Here is a 16903-nt window from a genome sequence, read left to right as displayed (position 1 = left end):
ATGGAAACACTGTAATTTCCCATATGCCACTTTGCTCCTCAGCTTCAGTTTCTGAGCCCCCGTCCTTGGTCAGGTGGGATCTGCTCTGTGCCTCAGAAACCATCTACCCCAAGAGCCTACACGAATGTTTATAAGAGAGGAATGTGCTGCATTGGGAGATTTTAATTTCCTACAGCCTACAATTAGAAAGGAAAGCAGAAAGGAAGAAAGAAAGAAAGAAAGAGAGAGAAAGAAAGAAGACAAAAATGTGCATCTTTTTTTTGGGGGGGGGGGTCTGGTCGTGTGGCCTGAACTCTGGGCTTGGGCGCTGTCCCTCAGCTCTTCAACTCAAGGCTAGCGCTCTACCACTTGAGACACAGCGCCACTTCCCGCTTTTTTCTTTTTGCTTATGTGGTGCTGAGGAATCAAACCCAGGGCCTCAGGCATGCAAGGCAAGTGCTCTACCACTGAGCCACCTTCCCAGCCCCCAAAATGTGCATCTTTTTAAACCACAATGGATGGGTGATCTGCTTTCTGGCGTCCTCCTTCTTCAGACAGGCGAGGCCCATCCTGGCTTCTCTGGCTCCACTCCAGTCTCTGCCTCACCTAGCCTCTGCTTCCCACATAGCAGTCCCAGACTCACCTGGTATCCCTTTCCATTTCTTCATTGCTCTCTTTGCCAGCACGTGAGCCTCTTGACCTCAAGGCTCGGTCGGGGGCCAGCCCCTCTGTCCTCCGTGCTCAGATGCAGGCCTCCCTCATCCCGATGCACTGGATGTGTGGAGAACTAACCCCACACCGATGGAGGAAGTGGGCTTTTCCTCCACTTTGCATCTCTGGAAAACATAAGAAACTAAAATGTTCTACTTTGATTATAACATATGTATTTAATTTCGAGGGGAAAGGGCAGGAGGCTTATCGACTGTTTTCTTTTTTTTTTTTTTTTTTTTTTTTTTACTTTTATTTTTTATTTTTTTTTTTTTTTTTTTATTGTAAAGCTACTATACAGAGGGTCACAGTTACATGAGTGAGGTTATGAGTACACTTCCTCTTGAACATTGTTACCCCCTCCATTGTTTTCCCCCTACCATCCCCTCCCTCCCTCCCTTCCCCGAGGTTCTTTTTTTTTTTTTTTTTTTTTTTTTTGATTGTGATTAAATGATTACATAATTTCAAAGTCACAAGTTCATTCTAACTTCCCTGGAGCAAATTGTCTACCACAGTCTGTAATATATAACAGTGTTCACATGTTATATACCATATTTGTGATCAGCAGCATGAGGATATTTAGTAGTGGTTCAACCAGATGAGCGGGAGTTCTTTGTTTCTTAAGTCCTGTTAGTTTTGTCGTATCACTAACCTTTTGGATTTAGCATCCACTTATGAGGGAGACCATGTACCGTTTGTCTCTTCGTTCTTGGCTTACCTCGCTCAACATGATTCCTTCTAGCTCCATCCATTTCCCTGCAAATGCCATTATTTTGTCATTTCTAATGGCTGCATAATATTCCATTGTGTATAGATACCACAATTTTTGGATCCATTCATCTGTGGTGGGGCACCTAGGTTGTTTCCATATCCTAGCTATTGCGAACAGTGCTGCAATAAACATGGAGGTGCACGTGTCCTTGTATATTGGTTCCTGTTGTTCAGGGTAGATGCCTAGAAGTGGTATGACTGGGTCGTAAGGGAGGTCAATCTTTAGCTTTCTAAGGACCCTCCAGACTGCTTTCCAAAGTGGTTGTATAAGTGTACATTCCCACCAGCAGTGTAATAGGGTTCCTCTTTCTCCACATCCCCTCCAGCATTTGTCGTTGGCTGATTTGTGGATGTGGGACATTCTGACTGGGGTAAGGTGGTATCTCAGGGTTGTCTTTATTTGCATTTCCTTCACCACCAGGGATGATGAACATTTCCTCATGTGTTTCTTTGCCATTTTTATTTCTTCATTTGAGAAGTCCCTCTTTAGTTCCCTTGCCCATTTAGTAATTGGTTTGTTAGGTTTGGGAGGGATTAGTTTCTTGAGTTCCCTGTATATACAGGATGTTAACCCCTTGTCTGATATATTGCTGGTAAATATTTTTTCCCAATTAGTTGGTTGTCTTTCTAGCTTAGTTGCGATAGATTTAGCTGTGCAGAAGCTTTTTATTTTAAGGTAGTCCCATTTGTCGAGTCTCTCTCCAACTTGTTGTGACCCTGGGACTCTGTTCAGGAAGTTCCTTCCTGTGCCTATTAGTTCAAGTGTCTCTCCTACTCTGTCCTGCAGTAGTTTCAGAGATTCAGGTTTAATGTTAAGGTCTTTAATCCATTTTGAGTTGATGTTGGTGCATGGTGATAGGCTGGGGTCCACTTTTAGTTTTCTGCATGTGGCTGCCCAGTTTTCCCAGCACCAGCGGTTGAAGAGGCTGTGTTTCTTCCATTGTATGTCTTTGGCTCCTTTGTCGAATATCAGCTGGCTGTAGGCCTGTGGATTTATATCTGGATCTTCTATTCTGTTCCATTGGTCTTCGGGTCTGTTTTTGTGCCAGTACCATGCTGTCTTTGTGATTATAGCTCTGTAGTAGAGTTTGAAGTTCGGCATGGATAGCCCTCCCATATTGTCTTTATCCCCTAGAATTGTTTTGGCTATTCTAGGTCTTTTGTTGTTCCATATAAATTTTTGGACTGTTTTCTGTATTTCAGTGATGTACGTCATTGGGATTTTAATAGGAATTGCATTGAATTTGTATATTAATTTTGGAAGTATCACCATCTTTACTATATTAAGTCGGCCTATCCAGGAGCATGGGAGGTTTTTCCATTTCCTAGTGTCTTCTGCAATTTCTTTCTTTAACTTTTTATAGTTCTCATTAAATAGTTCTTTTACATCTTTGGTTAGGTTAATTCCTAAATATTTTATTTTTTGGGAGGTTATTGTGAATGGGGTTGCTCCCTTTATTTCCCTCTCTTCCTGTGCGTTATCAGTGTATAGGAAGGCAACTGATTTTTGTGGGTTTATTTTGTATCCTGCTATTTTGCCGAAGTGACTTATGATTTCTAAAAGTTTGGGGATGGAGTTTTTGGGATCGTGGAGGTATAGTATCATGTCGTCTGCAAAAAGGGATAGTTTCACTTCTTCTTTCCCTATGCGGATCCCTTTAATGTCTTTTTCTTGCCTTATTGCCCTGGCTAAGGGTTCTAGGACTATGTTGAAGAGGAGTGGAGACAGTGGACATCCTTGCCTTGTTCCTGTTTTTAGGAGGATTGGTTGTAGCTTTTCCCCATTAAGTATAATATTGGCTATTGGTCTGTCATAAATGGCTTTTATTGTTTTTAGAAATGTTCCTTCTATTCCTATTTTCTCCAGAGCTTTTAGCATGAATGAATGTTGAATTTTATCAAAGGCCTTTTCTGCATCTGTGGCGATAATCATGTGATTCTTGACTTTGGCTCTGTTGATATGCTGGATTACATTTATTGACTTACGTATGTTAAACCATCCCTGTGTCTCTGGGATGAAGCCTACCTGATCATAGTGTATTATTTTTTTTATGTGTTTCTGGATTCTGTTAGCTAGAATCTTGTTAAGGATCTTTGCATCTGTGTTCATCAAGGAGATTGGCCTGTAATTCTCCTTTTTGGTTGGGTCTTTGCCTGGTTTGGGGATGAGTGTGATATTGGCTTCGTAGAATGAGTTTGGGATAGCTCCCTCCTTCTCTGTTTCTCTGAAGAGCTTGAGGAGTATGGGTATTAGTTCTTCTTTAAAGGTCTTATAGAATTCTGCTGTGAATCCATCTGGTCCTGGGCTTTTTTTTGTTGGAAGACTTTTGATAGCTTCCTGTATCTCATTATAGGATATTGGCTTATTTAATTGGTTAACTTCTTCTTTGCTCAGTTTGGGTAACTTGTATTTCTCTAAAAATGCATCCATTTCCGCCAGATTTTCTTCCTTTAGAGAGTATAGCTTTTGAAAGTAGTCTGTTAGAATTGTTTGGATATCTTGGGTACGTGTTGTGATGTTTCCCGTGGCATCCCTAATCCTATTAATATGGGTTTCCTCTCTTCTTTTTTTAATTAATCTTGCCAACGGGCCATCAATTTTGTTTATTTTTTCAAAGAACCAGCTTTTTGTTTGGTTTATTTTGGTTATGGTTTTCTGATTTTCTAATTGGTTAATCTCTGCTCTCAATTTGGTTATCTGGCTTCGTCTAGTAGCTTTAGGTCCCATTTTTTCTTGTTTTTCTAGCTGTTTTAGTTGCAACATGAGATTATTTACTTGGTCTGTCTCCATTCTCTTGATGTGGGCACTGAGGGCAATAAATTTGCCCCTCAGGACTGCTTTTGCTGTGTCCCACAAGTTTCTTTGTGAGGTGTTTTCATTTTCATTGAGTTCTAGGAAATGCTTTATTTCTTCTCTGATCTCTTCTGTTACCCAGGCCTTGTTAAGGAGTGTGCTGTTCAATTTCCATGTATTAGAGAAATTTCTGCGGTATGCTTTGTTATTGAGAGCTAGCTTGATTCCACTGTGGTCAGATAGGATACAGGGGATTATGTCGATCCCTTTGTATTTGCTTAAGTTCCTTGAATGAACTATGATATGGTCTATTTTGGAGAAAGTTCCATGAGCTGCTGAGAAGAATGTGTACTGTGTTGTTTTAGGGTGAAATACTCGGTAGATGTCAGTTAATTCCGCTTGAAGTATGGCCTCACTTAATTCGGTAGCTTCTTTGCCAATCCTCTGGTTGGTAGACCTGTCCTTTGGTGAGAGTGGCGTGTTAAAGTCTCCTAGTATTATCGTATTGGGGTCTATTTTATTCTGTAAGTTTGAGAGCATTTGTTTAACATATCTGGGTGCACCGATATTTGGGGCATATAAGTTGATGATGGTTATATCCTCCTCTTGGATTGTTCCCTTTATTAATATGTAATGTCCGTCCTTGTCTTTCTGTACTGATTTTAATGAAAAGTTTATTTTGTCAGATATCAGGATAGCTACACCTGCTTTCTTATTGGGGGAATTTGATTGGTAGATCCTTTTCCACCCCTTCACTCTGAGTTTGTTTGTATGTTTGGCTGAGAGGTGGGTCTCCTGAAGGCAACAGATGGATGGGTCTTGTTTTCTGATCCAGTCCTCAGTTCGTTTTCTTTTAATTGGCGAATTCAGCCCATTTATATTAAGAGAAAGTATAGAGAGATGCATTGTTGTCCCTGCCATTCCGTTTTCCTAAGTTTTTCTTCTTTCCTTTCCTCCTGTGCTTGCTCAGTTAGACTTTGAGTAATGCCTGTTTGGGGCAGGTCCCAGTTCCTGGTTGCTTTCTTCAGGTTGTGTCCCCCCTCTTAGAATTCTTTGTAATGCTGGCTTAATGTTTATGTATTCATTTAGTTTTTCTTTGCTATTAAAAGTTTTCAGTTCTCCATCGAATGTGAATGCTAGCTTTGCCGGGTATATCAGTCTGGGTTGGCAGTTATTGGCTCTCAGGGCTCGTATGGTGCTTTCCCAGGCTTTTCTTGCATTCATTGTTTGTGTGGAGAGATCTGCAGTGATTCTAATTTTTTTCCCGTTGTAGTATAGCTCCTTCTTCATTTTTGCTGCATGCAGGATTGTTTCCTTATTATTCAGATCCATCATTGTTACTATTATGTGCCTAGAAGTGTTTCTCCTGGGATCTTGCTTGTTGGGTGTTCGATAAGCTTTTGTGATGTAGTTAAGATGGTCGTTTTTGAGGTGGGGAAAATTTTCATTGACTATCTTGTTAAATAGGTGTTGCATTCCCTTGCTCTGGAATTCCTCACCTTCGTCCACTCCGATTATGCGAAGGTTAAATTTTTTAGCATTATCTGCTTGCTCTTGAATTTCCCTTTGGTTTAATTTGAGTGATTTTTCCATATCTGTCACTTTTTGGTCCAGTTGGTGTATTCTGTCTTCTGTATCTGACACTCTACCTTCCATTTCATTCACTCTGTTGACCGTGGCTTCTATTGTGGTTTGCATGATGGAAATGGATCCCTTTATGGATTCAATGTTGGTTCTCAGAGTACTGATCTCACCTCTCAATGAGGTGATATCAGTATGCATTACCTCTAATTTGGCGTTTATCTCACTTCTTACTGAGGTTTGTGCAGCTTCTATTTTTGCATCCAATTTTTGTTTGATATCCTGTATATCTTTTGATAGTTCATCCTTGTGCTCTTTCAATTTCTGATCCATTTCTCGCTTTATTTCTTGAGTCATTGCCTCCAGCAACCCTTGGATGTAGTTTTTGTCTTCCATTCCTGCTTTGCTCCCACTGGGGCTCTCCCCTGCGTGGCTGCTGGCTTTTGAGGTGAGCTTGCTGTCCTGGGTAGTGGTAAACCTTGTGATTTTTCTCTGTGATTTTCGCATGGGGGTTCAGGAGACTGCTCTTCAATCTTGTTTTGGTGTGTCTGTCTTTGCTTGGTTGCTGATTCTCTATTGGTAGAGAGAGTCTGTGTCTGATCTGGATTCTGTTGGGAGCCTATTTCCAGCTGCTATTCACTTAGGATTCTCAGCTCTCTGCTGTAGCAATTCCCGCCTTTGGAAGGGTTGAGCAGCCTAGACTGCTTGTGTTTGCTCCTGCGGGTGCTCTTGGGAAGATCAGATGCTCTGGATGCACTCTCCCAAATACTGGAGTCTGCTATGGGCTCCTGATGTGTTTTTGTTTGTTTTGGGCTGGTTGTGGGCTTGAACTCTAGGTTTGGGTGCTGTCCCTCAGCTCTTCAGCTCAGGGCTGGCACCCTACCATTTGAGCCACAGCCCCACTTCTGACCCTTTTTGCTTTGTTCAGGCGCCGGTCCCCTGGCCTGGTTCCGGCCCCAGCCTGGAGCGCGCTCGTTAGGCCTGTGCTAATGTGTATACCACCTTGGTTATGCAGCCTGGAGGACACAGTTCAAATTTCTTCTACTGTTGGTAGTCTTGACCCAGGGGCACTGTTCCTGGCTTGAGCATTTAAGCTCCCTTCCCGGGGCGCTCTTGCTCTGGCCTGGCCAGCAGAGTGTGCTCCACCGGCTGGTGGGGCTCTCGAACAGTTCCCAGTTTTAGTGGGTCCTGTGGTCCGGGTGTTGGGGTAGGGAGTCTAGGTCAGGGTCTGGGGATTCCCTCCAGCTCTGGTCTCCCTTGATGGATTCCCTGTCCCCTGATGGGTACTCACCCTGTAGGTCGTCAGTTGTTGTTGCAGTCCGTCAGTTGTTGTTGCAGTCCGAGTTCAGTTGGGGTGGTTGCGGGCTGGGTTGGGCGGCCCCCCGCCGGGTCGTTGCGATCGCGACAGGTCCCTTTGTGGCGCTGCTGGTGCCGGGCGGCTTTGGCGGGATGGAGCCTCTCCGCTCCGGTGGAGAGTGATGGGTGGGGTGGGATCCTCCTGGAGACTCCCGGCTGGTAGGTTTCTCTGTTCCTGGCGATCCGCTGTTCTGCAATCCGGTACCTGGTGATCTGCAAGCAGCCCCCTGTGTCTCTGTGGCTCCGGCAGCCCCTGCCGGGCCGGCTGGCCGGCGGCTTGGCGCACTGCCGCGCGGCCAGTAAAGGTTGGGGGAGGGGTCTTCGCTCTTCTCTGTTCTGAAATTCTTCTTTTCCTCTCTTTCTTTTTTTGTTATTTTCCACCTCTGGTTTTTCTCTGAGTGTTCGTCTTTTTGTTGTTGTCGGTCTCTTGGGGAGATTAAAGGTTGGAACTCGAACTCTCTTTTTGGTTGGAGAGAGCTGTGGCGTTTCCCTACTGCCCCGTCGCCATCTTGAGAACTCCTGTATCTTATCGACTGTTTTCTGAGCGCACCACCGGCTGGTTAATAGCAGTGCCTGGGAGATGCTTTCTGTCTACATTTCTAAGCTGAATTTCTCCATCCACGGATACTCGCTGAGAGACTTTATTACTTCCTCGATCATGAACTTGCTTAAGTGAGTCTGTTCACAATAATATATGTAATTACATCGAGATGTATTACTGTCCACAATAATACATATAATCACATCAAGACATCTAATGTGCCAAACATGAAGCCAGCATGAACCCAGTACATGTTGAGAAACACATGGTCATATTGAACAGCGATCACAGTTTGCATGTACTATTAAGGCAAAATAACTTCCTCTGTTTCCCCCTCCAAGAGTGGTTGTTGGATTAAAGTATCCCGGTGCCCTTCCCTTCCCTGTGTAACGGTCACTCAGGTGAACAGACTTCGGGTGGAGGAAGAGACACGCTTGCTGCTGTGTTTCTCTGCATCAGTCCCAGGTTCTCAGGGTAGCATGTGGTTGAGTAGAGTGGAGACATGTGTGCTACAGGAGGTTTGTCCTCTAGGGGGACTGGTTCTAGAATTTTCTAGAATTTTCCGAGCTGGTCTGAACCATGTTTTCCTTGACCAAGGCGCACCCATCCCTGAAGCGCAGCGGCGAGGCAAGCGTGGAGGGCCTCCTGAACCAGCTGGTCTTGGAGCACCTGCAGCTGGCCCCTCTGCAGTGGGGTGAGTACTTTCTCTCAGTATGTGGAAGCTCAGAGAGTCGGGGGCCGGAGTAGCCCCAAGTTTGGCTTGTGTCCTTGCGGAAATGAGCTCATCCATGCTTTACCAAAGAGTAACTCTGCATAGCTCACCTAGGGAGAGACACAGTGTTTCTGTAGAGTGAGAGTCTTCACCGTGCCCTGAACGTTTTTACATCAGATTGTCTACTTGGGATTGGTGGCTAACAGTCAGTTTCTTCCTCTTCCTCCTCTACTTAAGAAACTGCTATGCCCCTCCTCCACCCAGGAGGAGCCATCCCGTCCCTCGTGTGCCCCTCCTGCGGAGTGCCTCTCCTCTGCCCTCCCATTCCTCACACGAGGGCTCTGCGGCTGGGCAGAAGGTGCCACCCTGGTCCTGGCCCCCTGGATGGCATGTAAGTGTGTCACATGAAGGTTCTAGGTCCCTTCCCTGGAGTCCTGTCCTCCTCTCTGGCCCAGCAGGAATGCAAACAGGGCTGTGTTTCTGTAGAGCGGTTCATGGCTTTCCCCAATGCCTGGAGACTTGTCTAGCTCGAAATGTCCTATACCCTGGTTACCTGAGAACAACCTGCTACTTCCACTAGACTCTAGCCATGGAGGAGGGTCAGTTATCTGGACTCTCTTGACCACAGGACAGGCCCCCAGAGAACCAGCCCTGACTAACCTCCAGCCAGGGGAGGCCACACCTCCTCCCCCTGGCAGGGAAGTACCACGTTCATGAGGCCAGCGAGCACACCACCAGCATATGCGTGACAGGGGCCTACAGCAGAGTGACCTAAGGTGGGGAGGAAGCAGAGACCCGGGAGCCAGTTCCCTGCAAGACTGCACAGCGTCAGAGCTGTCCTGGCGACTGAGGGACTGGACGCCGTGTGGTGTTACTGGGTTGCTATGTGGTAGGGGGTCTGGAACTGGCAGGCACAAGCCTGGGAAGAGGGAGTGAGCTCCCATGACTGACCTGTTCCCGTGAGATGTACCATCTGCTCCCCTCCACGGCCTTGAAGATGATCGCGGCTACTTCCAAGTAGGGAAGCCTGTGGCAAGGCAGCTCGGCTGCCAGCAGCCCTCCTGTTCACAGCGGGGCTGGAAGGGCTCGGACACAGGGGAGGTTAAAGAGTCAACAATAATGAGGGTCCTTCCTGTTCATCTCCCCTCCCTGAGGTGTTCTAAGAACACTCTTACAGGTATATCATAGTCAAGAAATTCGGGAGAAGCGTGCAGGTAGTCAGGGCTGGGTGGCCCCGAGATACCTCTTGGTGCAGAGCAGCGGGAGCTGGCAGACACAGCTGGACGTGAACCTGCCAAGACCCCAGAAGGCTGTGCCATGCCTGTCCTGCTGGTTCTCAGTTCATCTTTTACAGAAGTTTCAGGACGTTCTTTTATACATAGTTTTGCCCTGTGGCCTTTCTAGATAAGGCACCCCTGTGTCAGGTGCCAGCTGTGTGATATTTGACATGTTCTTTAACCTCTCTGAGCCTGAGTTCCTCAGTGATGAAAGGGAGACAATCATGCCAGCTGGAGAAGTCACTGGCAGGTCACCTGCAGGGAAGTCCTCCAGGGACCCAAAAGCCCCTGCCATTCCCGCCGGCTGCGTCTTCCTGAGTTCTGTCTGTCTTTCCTGTAGGAAGCTTAGGTGGGGCTGGTGCATGCCATGCCGGTGGCAGCCAGTCAGTGCCCGGTGAGATGCCACCTCTCCAACGCCATTGGCCCTGACACCCACTTGCTGGCTTGGTGGGCGTGTTGGGGCAGGTGGTGGAGTGGGCGGACCTGGGCTGGTTTGGGGTTCTGCTGCATGCTGGGTCTCCCGTGGACACGATGGCATGGACGCCCCTGCCCCGCCAGCGCCTCGCAGTGCGGCCCCGAGAGGACGCGCGGAAATGCGTCTGGGAAACCATAAATCCCTCCTGGCCGCTGGTGAAGATTTGTTGTGATCACTGTGTTTTACGAAGCTCAGAGCCTTTCATGCAGCTATTTCTGTTATTCCTCAGTTCGCAGAGTCAAGTCTACCACTTCGGCGCCTCGAGCCCTGGAAGGGGTCCCCATTAGTCTGCACCGCGTACTCTGCACGCCTCCTCAGACCTACCCTGGGGCCCGGGCAGCAGGTGGCCTCCTTCCTGACCCAGCCTCAGAGGAACAGCGCCGGCTGCCCCTTGGCTACCCGCGGGGACGGCTCCGCAGAGGGCCTGCCCCGAGGAGTGCGGACGGCAGAGGTGCTGTGCTTCCCTCTGCCTGGGAGCCAGTGTCGGCCCGGGCTGCCATCTTCCGTGTCTCTGTTCCTGGAGAGCGGAGAGAGTGGTCGAGGGGCATTTGCGTGCTGAGGAGGTAGGGCGGCCGTTTGGGTTCCCCAGGCACTGGAAACCTGAGAACTCACCTCAGCACCAGGCCAGTGCCTCAGTGGCTCAGGCAGCAAACCGTGGGTGGGAAGTGTTCACACACCGTGAGGCGCGCTGGATAGAGGGGAGAAACGGCAGGTCTTGCAAAGGATGGCCACTGTGGTCATCTTAGTAAGGTTTGGACAGAGCCCCCAGCTGCACAAAGAAGGAGCGGGGCTCTGCAAACACCCGGTGCAATCGAATAGAGCTTGGATTCTGACATCACGAGAGTCACGGGGACCAGGCCCCCTCTGAGGGAGCGCCGCTGCCCTCCGCCCTCCTGCCAGGGACTCTCCGGAGACGGCTGGCAGGGGGTGCTTCATAGGGGTTCTTTTCTTCTGTGTGTCAGTTGGTAGAGGTCGGTGACCCATGGACACAGTTCCCAGGCCCGCCAGGCTGCTGCCAGAGGCTCTGTTAGTGCATCTATCCTGAAGCAGTGTGCGGCTTCAGAAAACAATACTAATGTTCAGACCCAATAGGCCTTTTGGAGAGCCAGTGGCGGGCAGCTGCGTCTCAGGGGAGCCCTGCCCAGCCCCGGGACCCTCTCCAGACGCGAGAGCAGCCCACAGACAGTGCCTGCTAGTCCCCGCGTGCACAGCCACAGTGTATCTAACCATGATCAGATCTGACTATTTCCAGTGGGCATCTTCTGACACAAGGTTTGATTCTTTGACTGTCCCAGTTTTCTGGTTACAGCGTTGCCAGGTTAAAGATGGGTCTCTCCCCAAATGCTGCCCTCCTAGTGGTCCCCGGCTTGCCATCCTGCCAGCCATGGACATCTGGAGCACTGGCACATCCCAGGCTGGCGTCCACCAGTGAAATCCTAGTGATTTCCTGTTTAGACTTCCCACTGTAACTGTGGTGACAGGCACATGCCATCCAGCCTGGCCTTTTCTGTTAAGATAGGGCCTCATTATGTTGTTTTTTGCACAGACTTTCCTGGAACTGTGATCTTTCCAATCACATCCTCCTTCATAGTTGGGATGACAGGCATGCGCCACCATGCCTAGCTATGTGTGAGATGGGGTCTTGTGAATTTTTTGCCTGTGTTGGCTTAGAACCACGATCCCTCCAATCCCTACCTCCCAAGCATCTGGGATTCCAGGCATCAACTGCTGGCACCAGCTAAACGAATGCAAGATAATTTGATATTTGTTCTGGTGGTGAACTCTGAGATGGTTTCAAAAATGTTTGGCCTTATAAAAAAGTCTTACACCCCAGCTTACACCCAAAGCCTTTCTGTCTGTTTAGGGGTAATTGGCCAACTGCCCAGAAGGTGCTGGCACCTGACCGGGTCTTGGTGGACAGTGAAGCTGTCAACTCTGACATGTGCTGGGGAATCGGTTTCTGACACAGGCACGGCATTGCTGCTGAGCCGGCCGCCTTGCATGTCCAGTCTAGCTCATTGACGTTTGATAGGGCCTCTGCAGTTGGTAGGTTTTCCGCTGCTCTTAGGTTCTCTGAGCCTCCGTCTCTGCATTTGTAACGGTGCAGGCTTCCCCAGCCTCTATGAGGGAGGAGTGCTGTCTTCTGGCGGAAAGAGGCGGCTCGCGAGTGCCTGGCTGGCCTCTGCACTCCCTTCCGACGAGCTTGTTGGGAAGCAAGCTGAAGTTCTGGGCTGGGAGGCTGGAGGTTCAACAGCTGGGCCGGACTCACAAGGCAGAGCTAGGCCTGGGCTGGAGCTGCTGAAATACAACGTCTTAGTAGGAGAGAGTGAGTGAGTGAGTGAGTGAGTGAGTGAGTGAGTGTGTGTGTGTGTGTGTGTGTGTGTTATGCATCTATGCTGATCCCATCCTCCGGGTGGGAAGAGCAGGAGGGCTGCAGAACTAGGCTGTTCCCTGGCTGTCTACTTTGAGCTCCATCTTCTGGGCTATAGGGACTAGTGGCTAGCTGTCTGCCACACTGCCTGGCATGTCTCACCGCTGTGCTGAGCTGCCTGCCACTGCCTTCGCCAACTGGTAACACGCTCTCCTTTCTACTCCTTTGGGTCTTTCCAGACGCATCTGTGACTGGTCTGTGCCGTCGTTCATAGACGTCCAGCAAAGACATTGTGCGGTGTGTGTTCTTGGCACACATTCTCCAGCTGCGCTCACCTGTCTGCTTAAGGTCTGAGCTCTGGCATGAAAGCTGTCACATAGGAGGGCGCGGGCCGCGCCAGCCTCGGCAGATCCCCCCCACCCCCACCCCCCAACCCACCCCCGCTGAGGGGGCCTTGGGCCCACGGCTCCCTTCCATTCCAGAACCTGCACAAGTCCATGAGGTTAGCATTACAATTCCCTTCACACAAACAGAAATGGTTTCAGAGAGGAAGGTTCGCCCGACGTTCATGTGGCGTTCACTGCTTCTGGGTTGACAGATTCATCCATTCTCCGATGAAAATCTGCTGACCACCCACTCCCAGGATGAGGGGCCAGGGCCCAATAACAAACGAAGCTCCGTCACTGCCTGAGAGGGTTGGGGACCCGCCCGTGTCGGCGCCAGACCACTTGTCCCCATCCATTTGCCTGTAGGCCGGGAGCCAGTGCAGGTGTCAGGGAAGAAGTGTGGGGGGGAACCAGAGCCCAGCACCCCGCCACTGTGAGGGAGACCCTGCTTCTGCTGCCATCTCTGAAAAAATCTTCTATTTTGATATGGTTCTGAGAAAGACCTTCCCCATTTGGATTCTATGTTTTTAAAACTCTTCCCCCTCCACCAAAGTTGTAAAGTTCGTTTTCGACATAACGACTTGTACGTCTTTTATTGCAATGGGTCCACCTGTATCCCTATTTAAACAATATTAAAGAAATCCACACTGACATCTTGACGTGCTAAACCCACCTTATTAACAGATTGGTTACACACTTGACCAAGCAATAGACAGATAGATGATAAATAAGCAAAAGAAATGGCAAAAACAAAAGTTCTGATGTATGTGTTCATAGCTATAAACTTTGCTTTTAGCACTGACTTTGCTGTATCCCTGAGGCTCTGGTAGCTTGTGCACTCATTCTCATTACATTCCAGGAAATTCTTTATTTTCTCCTCCTTATTTCTTCAATGATTATTCAACAATGAGTTGTTCTGTTTCCACGAATTTTAATATTATCTGTAGGTTCTTTTTTTGCTGTTGAATTTTCCTTTTGCTCCATGATGGTCTGATAGAATATAAGGAGTTACTTCTGTTTGCTTTTATTTGTTATCGTGTTTTATGACCTAAAATATGACCAGTTTTGGAGAAGTTCCTGAGTTGCTGAGGAGAGGCGTGCAGTGGGGCTGATGGGTGAAGCGCTCTGTTCGTACACGCCTTGTCAGTCCGTGTGCTCTGTGGTGCCGTTTAGTTCTGAGGTTTCTTTGTTGATTTTCTTGTTTGGATGAGCTATCCATTGGGGAGACTAGAGTATTGAAGTCTGCTGTGATTACTGTGCTAGGGTCTATTCTTGCTTGTAAGTCCAGAAGTATCTGTTAATGAACTCTTGGGTATGCCAACACTTACTATGTATATTAACGACCGTTATTTCTTCTTGATGGATTTTTCTCTTCACTGACGTGAAGTGACCTTCTTTGTCTCTTTTGACTAATTCTAGTTTAGAATCTGTTTTGTCAGATACAAGTGTAGTTATTCCTTCCGGTTTTTGAACTGTTAGCTTGTGCTTTGGGATCCCCTGTGAGGTGTGGTTCCGCGGGCCGGGGGCTCTCGGGCTGCTGAGATGCATGCTTTTGCTCCCATGTCTCCGTTCCCTGCCTCCCTCTCTCCTTCCCTTTCCCAGCTGGCGCTCACACTCGTGTGTGTTTCGGGCCCAGGAAGACCCGGGCGACCCCGGCCCCCGGCCCCGCACCTGCTCTGCTGCGTGCTCCCTACCCACATATCCGTTTCTGTCTCACACTCTCTGAGCTCACAGCACAAAGCAAGTGCTGCTGAATGACCAGTGAAAACTAAGCCTTCGGCAAATGCACATTCAGTGAGTGATGGGGTGAGATAAATGGTCCCTCCCCAGGGAGAAAGGCTGTGTTCCTGCAGCCTGGACCATAGGGGACCCCTCTCCCCACAATGGAGAGAGCCAGCCCTGCCCGCCAGGCCCCATGGGGACGGCCTTCATTGTGACCACGACTCTTCTTGCTGGCCCTCAGGTTTTTTTTGTTTTTTGGTTTTTGTTTTTGTTTTTTTCTGCTGCCACCTAATCACAATGAAATCAAGGGAATTTAGATGCTGTTTGAATCTGTGCTAATTAGTGCAGATATAAATTAAGCCCAGGTCTCTGTGGGCTTCTTAGTTCCAAAGCTCCACATGAGCTTCTAGGCAAAGCTCACAGATGCGCTTCCTGCAGAGCTGGTCCACAGCCCTGAGCCTGTTGACGTGGAGTCTCAGCATCCGAGGATGCTGGCGTTCTTTGCCTTCCAGGGCTTCTTAAAGTCACATAGAGCAGGCCAGTAACTGTTAACACAAAGCACCTTTGACCCCAGCCCATGGGGCAGGCCTTGTGTGGGTAAACGGATTCAATCCAGATCCAGGATCCTTTCTGTTTCCTAAGACTGACCCCCAAGAGCAGGAGAATAGTCTTGGGGTAGGGGTGAGGAGGGGTCTTTCTCACGGCCACACAGACGCACTGGCTGTTGGGAACTCTGCTGCCGGGCAGGCCTGTGGAACGGTGCGTTATTCTCATTCCAGAGATGAAACCAAGGTCCCCTCATTCCTCTGTGGCTCATCAGTCACGGAGCTGGCATCGGAATCAAAGCTGTCTGATGGAATCCACTCAGCCCACGTCACATCATCCTCGCTGTGTTCCGTCCCTTAAATAAAAAGCGAATGGTGAAGTGGGCGACACACTGAGAGTTAGTGATCGAATTTCAGTCTTACTTTGGTTTTCCCATTGTTTCTTTACAAGACAACCCCCCCCCACGCACACACATCGTACGTCCATCTTTCAGGGAATTGTATTCTCTGGATTTCACAGACTTTTGGGGGAAAGTTAAATTTTTATTGTAAAGGTGATGTACAAAGGGGTTACATTTACATGAGTAAGGTAATGAGCACGTTTCTTTTTGAGCAGTGTTACTCCCTCCTTCCTCATTTTCTCCCCCTTTCCCTCCCCCCAGCTTCCCTCCCCCCAAGTTGTAAAGTTCATTTCCAACGTAGTGTCTAGTGAGTATCACTGTTGCTTTGGTTCACCCTTTGTCCTGCCGATTCTCACAGACTAGTGAAGAGCTGTGTGGATGAGAGTTGGGGACGGGCTGTGTGGATGGGAGTGAGCAGGGACTCCCTGCTCTGTAGTTGGCCCAAGGCACCTGTGGTGTCTGTGAGCCTCAGGAGCCTGGCTGTTCGTGTCCTTCCCGTTGTGCAAGCACCTTGCCATGTCTAATGAGATGTGGGGCTTGACCCAAAGTGTCCACCAGGAAATCAAAGTTAGACCTTCCAGTTCTCCTCCCTGAGCCTCCCAACACCTTCAACCAGGTCCCTTGATTGCCAGAAGCTGTTCCCCTGTGACCCTGCCAACCAGGCTTCAGGCCCCATGAGGAACATGGCTCCTACAGGAAGCAGGCAGACACACAGGCCAAAGTCTAGATACCGTAGAAGTATGAGTAAGTGGTCAGAATGTCCTGTGTTCTCACGTAACCGGAGAAGCCAGGAGGAGACGCAGGCAGGTAGAGAGAGAGGCAGCCGGCAGAAGCCAGCCCTCTGCCCTCACCCCAAAGTGGGCCTGAGGTCCCAGCTTTGTGGCGTTGAGTAAGTATCATGACCTGAGACCCATCAGATGAACGGAGGATTCGTAGTCGGAAGTGGAGGTCAGACGCCTTTCCCCCTTGGCCCATAGACATCTTTTAGGGGAATAGGCAAACCCCTAAGGTGCAGGAGCCCCCGGCTCTGGATGCTGTGTGTGGCAGGGGCCGGGCCTGGGAGGGTGGGTGCCCAGTGGGCGCCCTTGCAGTGCGTGGTCCCGTGCCCACTGCCTGCCAAGCCTTCCCGGCAGTCCAGTGATATCCATTGCAACTCCACAACGCTGTCTCTTCCCTGCTGCTAGTCCCTTCCCCTACTCCTTGGGGGGGGGGGGGGGTTAGCTGTAGCCTTGTAATGGGGCTGCAGGCAGCCAGGGAGGAGCAGGAGGGCTGCAACTGTCCTGC

The 16903-nt window shown here is 49.0% G+C and overlaps 1 protein-coding gene across 3 annotated transcripts in view; it reads left to right on the top strand.

The window, feature by feature from the left end:
• The window catches only part of Trappc9 (trafficking protein particle complex subunit 9), a 454043-nt gene that overhangs the window by 370238 nt on the left and 66902 nt on the right, over positions 1–16903 (top strand). For all 3 annotated transcript variants that reach the window (XM_042699917.1, XM_042699915.1, XM_042699916.1), the window contains one exon: positions 8334–8424. In XM_042699917.1, coding sequence (XP_042555851.1) covers positions 8334–8424 — 91 coding nt within the window. The remainder of the gene's footprint in view (positions 1–8333; positions 8425–16903) is intronic.

Source organism: Dipodomys spectabilis, unplaced genomic scaffold, assembly GCF_019054845.1.
Source record: "Dipodomys spectabilis isolate Male_0828 unplaced genomic scaffold, ASM1905484v1 ptg000264l, whole genome shotgun sequence".
NCBI lineage: Eukaryota > Metazoa > Chordata > Mammalia > Rodentia > Heteromyidae > Dipodomys > Dipodomys spectabilis.
Note: the sequence above shows the minus strand (reverse complement) of the source record. Positions and strands in the feature narration are given on the sequence as shown.